The 12,348-nt window shown below is 29.6% G+C and overlaps 4 protein-coding genes across 5 annotated transcripts; 3 read left to right on the top strand and 1 right to left on the bottom strand.

The window, feature by feature from the left end:
* The first annotated feature begins 5 nt into the window (after positions 1-5).
* On the top strand, positions 6-1,799 carry LOC130665657 (DET1- and DDB1-associated protein 1). Its single transcript, XM_057466127.1, has 4 exons — positions 6-157; positions 406-544; positions 718-779; positions 1,352-1,799. The coding sequence occupies exons 1-4, from the start codon at positions 155-157 to the stop codon at positions 1,463-1,465; spliced, it is 318 nt and encodes a 105-aa protein (XP_057322110.1). The 5' UTR covers positions 6-154; the 3' UTR covers positions 1,466-1,799.
* A 217-nt stretch (positions 1,800-2,016) lies between these two features.
* Positions 2,017-5,406, top strand: LOC130665648 (uncharacterized). The gene is made up of 4 exons (XM_057466118.1): positions 2,017-2,266; positions 2,341-2,404; positions 2,477-2,633; positions 3,109-5,406. The coding sequence occupies exons 3-4, from the start codon at positions 2,486-2,488 to the stop codon at positions 4,836-4,838; spliced, it is 1,878 nt and encodes a 625-aa protein (XP_057322101.1). The 5' UTR covers positions 2,017-2,266; positions 2,341-2,404; positions 2,477-2,485; the 3' UTR covers positions 4,839-5,406.
* Positions 5,407-5,906: 500 nt separating this feature from the next.
* LOC130665649 (activating signal cointegrator 1) lies at positions 5,907-9,677 on the bottom strand. 2 transcript variants are annotated; one of them, XM_057466120.1, is made up of 9 exons: positions 9,541-9,677; positions 7,712-7,824; positions 7,424-7,636; positions 7,077-7,353; positions 6,738-7,017; positions 6,517-6,680; positions 6,320-6,438; positions 6,058-6,249; positions 5,907-5,990 (listed from the first exon to the last, which is right to left on the bottom strand). In XM_057466120.1, exons 1-9 carry the CDS (start codon positions 9,555-9,557, stop codon positions 5,941-5,943), a joined length of 1,425 nt encoding a protein of 474 aa, XP_057322103.1. In that variant the 5' UTR covers positions 9,558-9,677; the 3' UTR covers positions 5,907-5,940. The 2 variants fall into 2 exon arrangements, with proteins under 2 accessions (XP_057322103.1, XP_057322102.1); XM_057466119.1 differs by lacking the exon at positions 9,541-9,677 and adding an exon at positions 7,888-8,219.
* Positions 9,121-11,854, top strand: LOC130665653 (protein LSM12 homolog A-like). The gene is made up of 3 exons (XM_057466123.1): positions 9,121-9,350; positions 9,619-9,995; positions 11,545-11,854. The coding sequence occupies exons 1-3, from the start codon at positions 9,230-9,232 to the stop codon at positions 11,644-11,646; spliced, it is 600 nt and encodes a 199-aa protein (XP_057322106.1). The 5' UTR covers positions 9,121-9,229; the 3' UTR covers positions 11,647-11,854.
* Positions 11,855-12,348: the final 494 nt, after the last annotated feature.

Raw genomic sequence — 12,348 nt, 5'->3', positions numbered from 1 at the left:
ATGACAATTCGAGCAAAACTTAACCTGAAACTTGAATATATTTTGTGACTCTACATCTTGATGCAAATAAATTTTTAAATATACAAAATATTATAAATATTAAAATTTATATATACATTTATATTTTTTTGAATTATTTTTCATATTTATTATAATGGTAAGTAAAAAAAAAAAGCGGATATTTTATTATTTTTAAATTTTGTTTTTTATTTTTTACAAAAATTTTTTAACCACAAAAATACAAACAAACTTTTTGTATATTTTGTAAAATGTTACGAAATTTGAAAATTGTAATCATTTTTGAATTTTTTCGTGGAAATTTTAATTATCGCGTGTTAATTAAATTAGATTACGAATAATAATTTTTTTTTTTTTTAAATTAATTATTTACTTTTTGTTATTTAGTCAGTCTCTGAGTTTTTAAAAGGACTTCCGTCACATGATGAAAATAATTTTTCAAATTTTCATACTGACAATGGAAATAGGACGTGCGTTAAAAGGCCATCAGTTTATTTACCCACTAAAGATTATCCTTCTGAACAGGGTGAATAATAATTATAATTACTATTTATTTATTCATATCCGGCCACAATATCTGAGATAATAAAATCCTAGAAAAAATTCCTGATAAATTGCGATATTTTTCACGGATTATTTTGTCTAGGATAATAATGACAGGAGATTTATTTATTGTAATTAATTAAATTATTATTACAGTAATTGTCACTGAAAAAACGACAATATTACTACGTTATCTCCATCAACAATGGGACAAAAAGGTAATTGATAAAAAAACAATTAAATATTTTAGTTTTAATTACAATTAAATAAATACTGTAATTATAATTAATTGCACAGTATTTTAAAATTCAAATTTCCCGGTTGTAGATATTTTTGGAATTTAAATTTAAAAAAAAAATGACAGCTGTCACAAAAAATAAGGACTCATATTTTCAAATTATTTAATTACTCATAAAATTTGATACTGTAATTAGCCGACGTCAAATAATTTAATTTTTGTAAAAATTAAAATTATTCTAAAAAATTTCACTGATTTTGTTTTATATTTTCTTCATATGCATTTCACATTTTTTTATGAGTAAATGTAGCAGACCATTGGAAATTTTTGAATAAATACAAAAAATTGACGTAAAATAAAAATTAAAAAATACACAGATAATTTAAAAATCAGCGCGCGCATTTTTTAAAATTTCATTATTCAAATTTATAAATGGTCTGCTACATTCACATTCATATTTTTTATCGTTGATTTTAATTTGTTACGAGGAAATAAAGAAATTGTTGATTGTTTACTAACTCCAGTGTCGTAATAAAATATTTTTTTTGACAGAATGCTGAAAGAAAACGTGATTTGCTATCAACAATTGGCGGAAATGATCAGTCCGAAGAAGTGACAGTACGACGTTGTAAAAGACCACGTCTCAATTTAACAAACTCTCAATAATATTTCAAATTACCTCAAGATTTTTTTGTTTTTCCTCAATAATTAACAACACTTACAATTAAATCCTATATTTAATTTTTTTTGACAGGTCACACGCTACATTCCAAATACGCGGCATGTTTACATTTAAATAAATTTTTTAAAACCTCATTTTTATTAAATTATCAATTATAAATTATAAAAATATTTTCATATTCATTAATTACTCGATATTAATTAATATAATAATAATAATAATGCGTAATGTAATTGTAATTATATGTAATGTATTTGTGTGCAATGCGTGTGAATTTTAAATGCCGCATTACCAATAAATTTAATTATTATTTAAAAATTATTTCATTTATTTCCTGATTTAAAATTCCCGCCAATTCTGATTGAAATTTAATTCAAAATTTCCGATTTAAATTTTTAATTGGAGTTTTTAATCATCAATTAGTTAATTATTAACTGTAACCTGCATTCTAATTTTTTTTTGTATAAATATTTGAAAAAAAAAGAAACTGCAGAGATGGCGCTGAATTCAGTTGCGTATTTTTTACTCTTTATTATATTTTGTGAATTTTAATAATAACCTCGAACAATTTATAACAATTATTTATATTTATATATTTTGGTGAATTACTAACTAAATTTCATCATAATTAACCAATTAATTAAATTTAATTACACGTTTTTTAAATTTAAATTTATCAATAAATAATTTAATGTTTTTAAAAAAAAAATAAACATTTTAAATAATTCGTTTAAAAAATGTGTGAGCGTTTAAAGTTTTGTTGCAAAAATGGTCAAGTAGAAAAGGTGATTATTAAATTATTTATTAAATACGGGTCTAGATTTTACCCATTGTCTATAATTAGAATTTTTATTTATAGGCCGAGACAGTATGAGCAGGCATACAAAAATTACCATATAAATTTTTTAAATTTTCATCTCACGGTAATTATTTATTTAAATAATTAATTGCTGTCACTTTATTTTGTTTAATTAATTTTATTTAAATGTATTTAGTGATTAAAAATGATGGCATTTGACATATTGGACCGTCCAGGAGGAACAATAATTGACAAACTAGAGGAAATAAGTATAAATGTTGAAAAAAGTCATCTTGCGTATTTACAAACAGACGAGAGTGAAAAAAAAATTGAACTGAGACGGAAACTTGAAGGTATTTATTTTTTTAAAAACTTAAATTCAAATTTCGTGTAAAAATTTGATGATTCTGAAGTTCGCAGACAATTAATAATTTTTGGATTTTTTTTTTGACAAATAAAACATAAAAAAAAATGCACATGTAGAAAATCAAAAAAACTACGGGTGCAATTTCTTTAAATATTTTTTTTGAATATATCGTTTTTTAAAAAAAATTCAAAAATTATTAGACGTTGGTTTACTTTGATACTGCAGTTATCCGACCTTTTGTAGTTTTTGAATTTTTTTTCAAACGATAGAATACAAAAAAAAATATTTTAAAAAATTGCGCCTGTAGATTTTTTAATTTTCTACATGTGCATTTTTGAGTTTTGTGTTTTTTTTGTAATTGACGTTGAGAAAATCCAAAAATTGTTAATTGTCTTCTAAATTCAGGATCATGGTTTACTTTAGTATCATAAAATTGCAATTATTTAAAATTTTCATCAAAGGGTTCATCAAAGAATATCTACACCTGGTGCCGCATGAAAAAAAATACGTATTCCAGCAGACGGCCCACATTCTCCATCAATCAGCAGCCACACTTCCGGATTTCAGCGGCTATCGCGCGTGTTCCGCATGGATCGCAATTTCGCTTTACGCGGCAAATTTGCTGGCGCAACCCTGGAGGAAAGAGTACCGGACACTGAGGACTTACAGCGGTTTTTACAAGCATGAGATCGAGACTAATTTGATTGGAGCTGAGCTGATGTTCGAGCTGATGGGTTACAAACATACTGGAATGCACGAGCGAGGGGTGATGGCACTAGAGGGCCCGATAGATCCCGACCGCGTTTCGTATGTCAGCCGGGATGCCATCGTCGCGTTCGTCGAGTGTCAAATAATAAAACAGATTTGGGAAAATGTCTCCCAGACATTCACGGTCTCCTGGCTAGAAGTCCTGGAGTTTAGAGAAAAACACGTGGGTACTCCAGAGAACGCGATCCGCGCGTTGAATCACAGGTTCTGGGAACGCGTTCAGCAGAGACGTAAACACGTTAATTATGATTTACATTACGCGCAGCCGGCAATTATAAATAATCCAATCAATAGTGCGCAGTATCAACTAAGTAATTATAGAACTGATGGAGTTGCAATGCCTGGAGCACCTGGACCTGGACCAATACTGACAATGCCCAGAGTTCCTGTGGTACCAATCACTGGAGCGACTGGTTACGTTCCTGGGATCATTTGTCCTGATAATTATCAACGATACGAAGACTTGAGGTACTTTGAATCCGACCCGCTGATAAGTAATCACTTCAATCAACTCTATGGTGTCCCTCCATCAGCGTACCCGCGAGCTGCGCCGCTGATTGAACTCGACGGAATGAATTATGACAAACGCACTCATCGTCGCAGCAAATCATCAGCTACCAAAGTACCTCTACCAGAACCAGTTGATAATTCCGACCGGAATAAATCAACGGCCATAAAAACATCAATGAGTCTCGACTCAGCAACGGCAGCAGACTCCTGGGATTTCGTCTACCGCAGTCTTGATGATCTTGGATACTCTAAAGATGTTGCTGAGCGTGGAGACGTTTTGCGTAAGCACACAACCAGGAGGACAAATTCCAAGACAATTGACAATCAATTTGTTGACAAGCATGAGGACTCGCGTCGTCGCCATGGCAACGCGATAATTAAAAATTCTAAAATAAACGGCAATGGCAATTTACGTTACGACAAAACCCAACTTATTGATTTAAATCCTGCGTATAATTACGACAGTGAAGGAAGTGATGTAATGAGTAATGACATTAAGTTGAAAGACACCAAGACAAGTCAAATTAAAAATAAAAAAATTATTGATCTGGTTAAAAACATGTCCATCAAACCTTCTATTGATAATCATGATGACTACGTTGATCTTCATCATCATTTTATCAACGAGCATGAGCATCAGCGGGAGCAAGAGTGCAATCTTGAGCATGACCGTCGTAAAATAATAAAGGAAAAGTGCCCGGATAAGTGGAACTGCATGACATGTACATTTTTAAATCCAGGAAACCGGGAAATTTGTGAAATGTGTGGTAAATCCAGGCGAAAAGGTAACGAAGACAAACCACTGGCCAGTGGAGGCAAAGAATGTCCGGTCTGTACGCTTGTTAATGAAAAAGAAGCTAAATCTTGCGAAGCATGTCAGGCTAATTTAAAAGACTCGCCTACTTATATTTAATTACTATAATTAATTTTAGAGCGATAATTTATTTATTTGTTTTTTTTATTGATACTGACTCATGTTGGAAGAAAAATTGTGTTTTTAGTCCAGTCGGAATTCAGAAGTAGGAGACATTTTATAAAATTGATGCAAATTTGGTTGAAGGTCTGATGTTACCCCTGTCTCCCTTAAAATATAAAAATCATCACCCCAGGGGTTGATAAAAAAAAAAAAAACGGCCCCAAAAAAAGATTTTGCGCGAATATTTTATGAAAAAAATGTCCCTCTAAACAGGACAGGAATTTAAACTGGGGGTGTTTATATTTTTTTTCTCAACCCCTGGGGTGATGACTTCAAAATTTTTGTGGCTCATAGACCTTCGATCAAATTTGCACCAACTTTTTAGAATCTCTCCTACTTCGGAGTTTCGACTGAATTATTTTTGAAAAAATGACATTATCTGGCCTTATTAAAAATTGTTAAAAGTTTATTAGAGAATATGAATGAATGACTTTGTAAAATATTAAATATATATCTATGCTTTTATGTTATTTAAATTTAATTCAATAAAAATGTTGAATTGTTATTGTCACTATTTATTATTTTTGTTTAAATGCTCAGGGATTTATCCCCAGTAGTCCGACTCTACTGACGTCGCTCCTGAGCGCGATCAGTTACTGCTTCGATTTTCCATCAACAAGATAATTAGCAAGCGCAGGATAAAGTTCTGCTGCTTAAGGAGAGATCCGAGGATCACGACCTTCTGCATCCACGATTCCAGAGGCTCGCGACGAAGTTGGTATTCTAGTTAACGCAGATACAAAAGACTTTTGTGTCTTCAAGGACTCCGACAAACCTGACACGCTGATATATCTGTCGTTTGCGCTCTTCTTTGACCGCGATGATGTACTCAGCAGGTGCTGAGGACAATGACGTAGATGTCACAAGTGTTTTATCAAAAAGGAAAACTTACGGAATATCTCCGCATTTTTAGAATGGGTCTGAAAATGCTAGTAGATAAAATATCATCAATAAATTAATTTTGAAATGGATCGGACGTGTCTTCAATTACACAACAACCACAAGTATTTTAAACAAAAAAAATTATTTATTATTATTATCAAGTTAAATGTTTCAACGCAGCTTTGTGAATTTGTTTATCCAGTTTATCTAAAAGATAAGAAAAAAATTTATTATTGTTTATAAATTACCGATAAAAAAATGAGTGATTACTTACATATTTTATTTTTTCCCTGCATTGGAAATTTGAGCGACAACTCATGCGTGTCTTGACAAATAAACACATAGGGACTGTCTGAGTCACCATCGGGATAAATTTTACGGTATTCGTCTTGGGCTAAAACGTCGACGACTGTAACGCAGCCTAGCAGACAACCAGTAGGATACGACTTGGGAAATTTTAAATTTTCTGCAACAATTAATTAAATTAAATTAAATAAAATTGAATTAATTTGTAAATTAATTTAAAATTTACTTACCACTGAGATGACGGTAGTGATTTTCTAGACTAGTTATTTCTTCTTTAGAAACAGCTTTGGCTGCTGCATGGATCCACAAGCGTCCGCGGTGGGCTGAGTACCAGGTTCTGCCTTCATGACTAAATTTAAATTAATATATTAATTAATTAATTTATTAGTTAACTAATTAACTGAGTTGTTAAGTATTTAATTAATACGTTTTGATGCCAGCAACTAGAAGAGACGCGTACGGTTGGTGCATCGAAAGACAGTATCCTTCGTCAACCATATCCAGGAGTTCTTTGTCCTGAATACGACGAATAGTAGCCGAGGCATTTGGATTAACTGATGAATTTTTGAATTTGTTACTGGTCTCGATGTACTGAAATATTTATAAATTTTAAATAAATAAATAAATATTTAAAAATAATTTAATTACCTGAGGAAGATCGAATTCGAAATCAGGACAAATGTCGTTTGTATTTTCTGCATACTCTTGATTGGGCAGAGATAAAATATCATAATCGTCAGGCTCGTCAATAATTTGACGGCCGTATAAATCGAGAGTTACTTTTTTAGTGAAACGCGACGCGTGTTTAAGATTCCGTAGTTCTTCTTGATGCTTTTGAATTTCAGCGCGTTCTTTGTTTGACAACCAGACGCTGTCACTTGACTGGTAATAATCAGACTGATCATCGATAACTTGAGTCCGTTTTACACTGAAATAAATTAAAGGATGTAAATAAATTAGTAAATTAATAAGGAAATAAATTGCTACCTGTTGCGATCGAACTCGACGAGTTTATCTCTCTGCTGCAGAGCCGCTTGCTGCTGCATTTGATCTTTCGCTATTTTTTGGTCCATCAATTTATTGTACAAGTGGTCTGACTGTTTTGTTTGCATCGCAAGAATCGATTGTTGATCTGGAGTACAGACCAACTCGTTGCAGTAAAAACAGGGACCGGAACCCTCTTGTGCGCAAACAATTCTTCCGCAATTCAGACAATTGTTTATCAGAGAATGAGATTTTGCTTCGCAATCGCACTTGTGTCTGTCTATTAATTTAAAAAAATTAATTTAATCAACCGACTAAATAATTTGGCGGTAAAAAATAATTAAATTTACTTTTCAACATAATGGTAAATTTATCTTTCCCATCATCGGAAAAAATGCTGACGAATTTCGACTTTTTCTTCACGTTCTTTTCACTCAAAATTTCTTTTTCTTCTTTGTCTTTAGTTTTATTTTTTTTTTTATCACTTTGTTTCTGCGGCTGTCCATTGGGATTTGAAAAATTGTCATCAACTTTTTTGTAACCCGTCAGATGATTTTCTGCTCCTTGATTAAAAAATCAATCACTTGATTATTTGATAATTAAAAAAAAAGAACAAATGAGAATTTGAAATTTCTTACCCCTCTTTCGTTTCAACTCGAGGACAAAATTACGATGCTTTGGGTTAGAAAAATCTAGTAAAGTTTGCAAGTAATCATCTAAATCTCTTTCATTGTGGATCTGAAGTATGTACCTGTAATTAGTAATTATTTAATTAGTAATTGACAATTATTTTGTTATTTTTAATTCAACATACTGAGTTAAATCTTCAGGTACAGGGAAGTCCAACAATAATGACAGATTATCATGAACCCATCGATCCATTTTTTTAATTATTATTATTAATTAATTATTAGTTAATAGTAATTATATATATATTTCAATTAATATATAAATTTATTTATTATTTTGTGTATAACCTCTCGTTTTATTTAAAAATACAAATCAGAAATGATCCTGATGATACTGAAGTTAGCCGACGTCTGGACGTCTGATAATTTTTTTTTTTAAACGATAAATTTAAAGAAAAAAATATTTTTAAAAAAAGCACCTGTGTTTTTTTAAATTTTCTACATGTGCATGTTTTGAGTTTTTTTTAATTAAGATGTAGAAAAAAATAATTCAAAAATTACCACCTGTCACATTCATACTGCTGTCAATTCTCGATTCTCATTACGATACTGAAGCAGACATCAGATAAATTTTAAATTATTAATAAATAGAGTAAATAATAAACCAAATTAAATTTTTAAAAACTGCACATTTAAAAAATTATGAAATTAACAAGTGCATTTTTCTAAATATTATTTTTTAAATTATTTACTCTATTTATTTATAATTTTAAATTCTTCTGATGTCTGCTACATTCACACTCATGTACTACGCGCGTAAAATTTAAAAATATTTTTTCACTACAGATAATTTTTAATGAAAATCTCAGAGTAAAATTAAACATTCAAAATTTAAATTTTTATAATGAGAACTAGTAGAACCAAAATTAAAAAATGCATATTTAGACCAATGAAAAATATGATACTGAAGTTAGCAGACGTCTAATAATTTTTCGATCTTTTTTTAGATGATAAACCGGAAGAAAAAAAATATTTGAAAAAATTGCACCTGTAGTTTTTTAAATTTTCTACATGTGCATATTTTTAGTTTTTTGTTTCTTCAAATTTAATTGTTCAAAAAAAAAATCAAAAAATTTTGAATTGTCTGCTAACTTCAGGATAATTGAAAAATACGCGCGTTTTTTTAAATTTCATTATTTTAATTAATTTATTTATTTATTTAAAATTCAAAAATGTCTCATGTCTGTGACATTCACTCTCCTGGAATTGACAGCAAGTTTTCCATTGACTCGGAAGATTCAATTTATTTTTCAAAGATGGCGGCACAAATTTAGTCTTTTCCGTTCGATTTCATGGCGACTCAGAAAGTGGCGCTTGAAAGCAAATGGTATCCGCACTTACCCCGCCAGTTTCTTTTGGCTTTTAAAACTGTCACATGAAAACAAGCTTGTGTTGATACATATCATTAGAACCACACATTTTTAATAGTTATATATATCTAGACAGAGCAAAACATACATACGAAAAATGGCTGGCGTAAGCGACTGGTTTAGCATTGGAAGTACAGTGGCATGTAAAACTTGTTATAATAAAGAAATAGAGGGTGAAGTTCTCGCATTTGATCCACAAACTAAAATGCTTATACTGAGTATCCTTTTATAATTAAATACAACCTAATAATATATTAACTCTACACTAAAAAAATATAATAATTAACCGTGTGTACACTAGTGTCTTTGTAATTGTGTATGTTAATGTGTAATTAAATGTGTCATTTTATTTAAAATATTAATTAACATACGTAAAAATAATTAATTATTATTATTTTAATAAATTACTTGTAGGTTTTAGTCATTTAGTCGTAAGTATTTATTTGAAATTTATAAGGTTATTGTTCTCCTTAATTTATACATCAGAATGCCCATCATCCTCTGGTAGACCATCGGTAAATGATGTACATATAGTTAATTTATCACTGGTATCTGATGTCCAAGTTAAAAGAGAAGTCAGTCCGACAACAACAGAGCCACCACAGAGTCTCAATTTACAGAGGCTAAACACACGTGTACGTAATCAAGTTGAAGAAAAAAAACGTATGGTAAAAGCTCTGCAGGCCGGAGTATCGCCAGAAGGACAAAAACTTTTTATAGCTATTTCTAAAACAATTAATGAAATAACGTGGTCTGGGCAAAATATTGTCGTATGGGATAATGTCACCATCGTACCGCCTTACAAGGTTGATAATGTGCATGGTAACGCTGAATCTAAACCTTATTTACATGTTAGAAAAGTCGTAAGTATTTATTTTGTTTTTTTTTAATTTATTGGAGTATTTTTTATTTTATTTTTGGAAGTTTTGATAAGGGGTAGGGTAGAGGTATCGTTTTTGGGCACGAAAATTTTTAAAAAATAGTATATTGTGTGACGAGGGATGAAAGGAAACGATTTCAGACCAGGGTGGTTGGCTGACATCACCCGGTTACATGACTAAATAACTAATTCAAAAGATCTAATTTAAAATATCTGACGACAAAAGATCTAATGACAAAATATTTTAATCAACGATCATCGTTTTTGGTTTTAGATCAGGTTTTAATTCTACTACGGTACAAGATATTTTTGGATTAGATCTAATTTCTTAGATATTTTGACGTTAGATATTCAGGGTCAAATATTTAGTCGTGACACCCATCACCCGCAGGTAGAAATCGTTTTTTTTCCTGAGTTACACACAATATTTTTCATGATTACCTGCATTGTAACTTAGTTTCAGTGTCAGCAGACAGTCAGAAACAAATTAATTTTCGACCAATGGTGTCATCAACTATCAGCGTAAGCGTAAATTGTCAGTTGCAATTTATAATTAAGCAGAAACTATAAATACTATTTATTATTGACAGTAATTGTTATAAAACTTAATCACAGTCAGAACTGTCATTTACGCAAATAAAATTAATGCTGGAATTGCTGGTAAACAAATTACAAGTATCAGAGTTTGAGTTGCGAAAGCCTTCAGTCAAAGGGCAGAAAAATTATTTGTTTCTTCCCGAGGGACAAAACAAGTTTGTTTCTGCCGCTGACAGGCATTCAAAATTTATGAGTTTGCTGATATTCGCGGCATTGGACTGAAATTAGTTTGTTTCGACTGGCTGTAGAGACACTGAAAGTTTCGATGCTGGTATCGTGAAAAGATACTTTTTGTCCACTGTCACATAGAAAATTTTATTTTGTACTTTTTGATTTTTCGCGGGAATTAATTGAAAGCTGATTTTTTTTATTGCGCGGAAATTTATCACACATTTTTTTAAAATAAATTAAAGTTACGGCGAGAATAATGAAAAATTTTAGTAATGTATGGAAATTTGAGTCAGTAAAAAAATTCATTGATTTTGAAAAATTCAAATTTTAAGGGAAATTTTGTTTCTGTTTAATAAAATTCAAAATTCGGATCAACTGTTGAAAATATGAAAAAATGGGTAAGGAAAATTTTGTAGGAAATTAAATTCCCTACAAAAAAGATTTCAATGAAATTTTGTGTAAACCCGGTAGTTTTACCAGAATTTTGAATTTCAGTAAATAAATCTCAACCTTTAATTGAAATTTAAAAAATTAATCTTTGATCTAAAATTTCTACTAAACTATTGAAGATATGATGAAAATATATGAAATAAATTTTAAAGGAAATTGAATTCTCTACAAAAAAGGTTGGAACAAATATTTTCGTAAACTGAATATTTTAGACAGAATGATTATGTAAAGTAAAAAAATTAAGAAATACTCCAATAAAAAATCTTATCAATTAAAAAAATATATAAATTAATAATAAATTTTTTGTTTTTCAGGTAGAGAAGCATATGAAAGACACAGCAGCTGCTGAAATGCAACAACAACAATCACAGCAACAAATACAAAAAAATAATAGCAATACTACGTTGCAGCAGTAGTTTAAATTATCACACATACACACAAACAATAATAGAATTTCATTGGTTAAAATTTATGTAAAAAATAACAAATTAAAAATTAATAACAACAAATAAAAAGGATATAAATTAAATTTAAATTAAAACAACGTGTGTATGTGTTTTCGTAACACGCACACCAAATAAACGTTTATTATTTTTTTTTCGAATTAAACGATCAAAAACAACAGCAATGATCTTTAATTATTTAAAAAAAATGATATATAATTGCAATGTAATTAAATATAATTATAGCTACGTTATTTGTATACAAAATCAACGATTAATGTTTTTATTTTAACTTTTTTTTTTTAAATAAATGCGCGAAAAGTTAAAAAAATTAATTACCAAAACATCAATAAATAGATAGTGTTTTAAAAAAATTAAATAACTTTTTTTCAAAAGTCATTTATATTTGAATTGTTTTTTTTAGTTCTATTTGAGCCTAACGAACAAAAAATTAAAATTATCTTGTAATGTATAAAAAAAAATTTTAATAATTCGCGCGTAAAAAATTTCAATTGCGGGAATTTACGTACCAAATTTTATATTTCCTTTTTTTTTCGACTAAATTTTTTTAGATTTTTGAATTTTTTTTACTCAAAATCAAGGGCCTCCATTAATTTTTAGGACTAAAGAATTTTTGACTCAGAATTTTTTAAAAATCAAAAAGTTTTTTTTTAT

Source organism: Microplitis mediator, chromosome 3, assembly GCF_029852145.1.
Source record: "Microplitis mediator isolate UGA2020A chromosome 3, iyMicMedi2.1, whole genome shotgun sequence".
Lineage (NCBI taxonomy): Eukaryota > Metazoa > Arthropoda > Insecta > Hymenoptera > Braconidae > Microplitis > Microplitis mediator.
The sequence above is the reverse complement of the archived record's forward strand: the minus strand, read 5'-3'. Positions and strand labels throughout refer to the sequence as shown.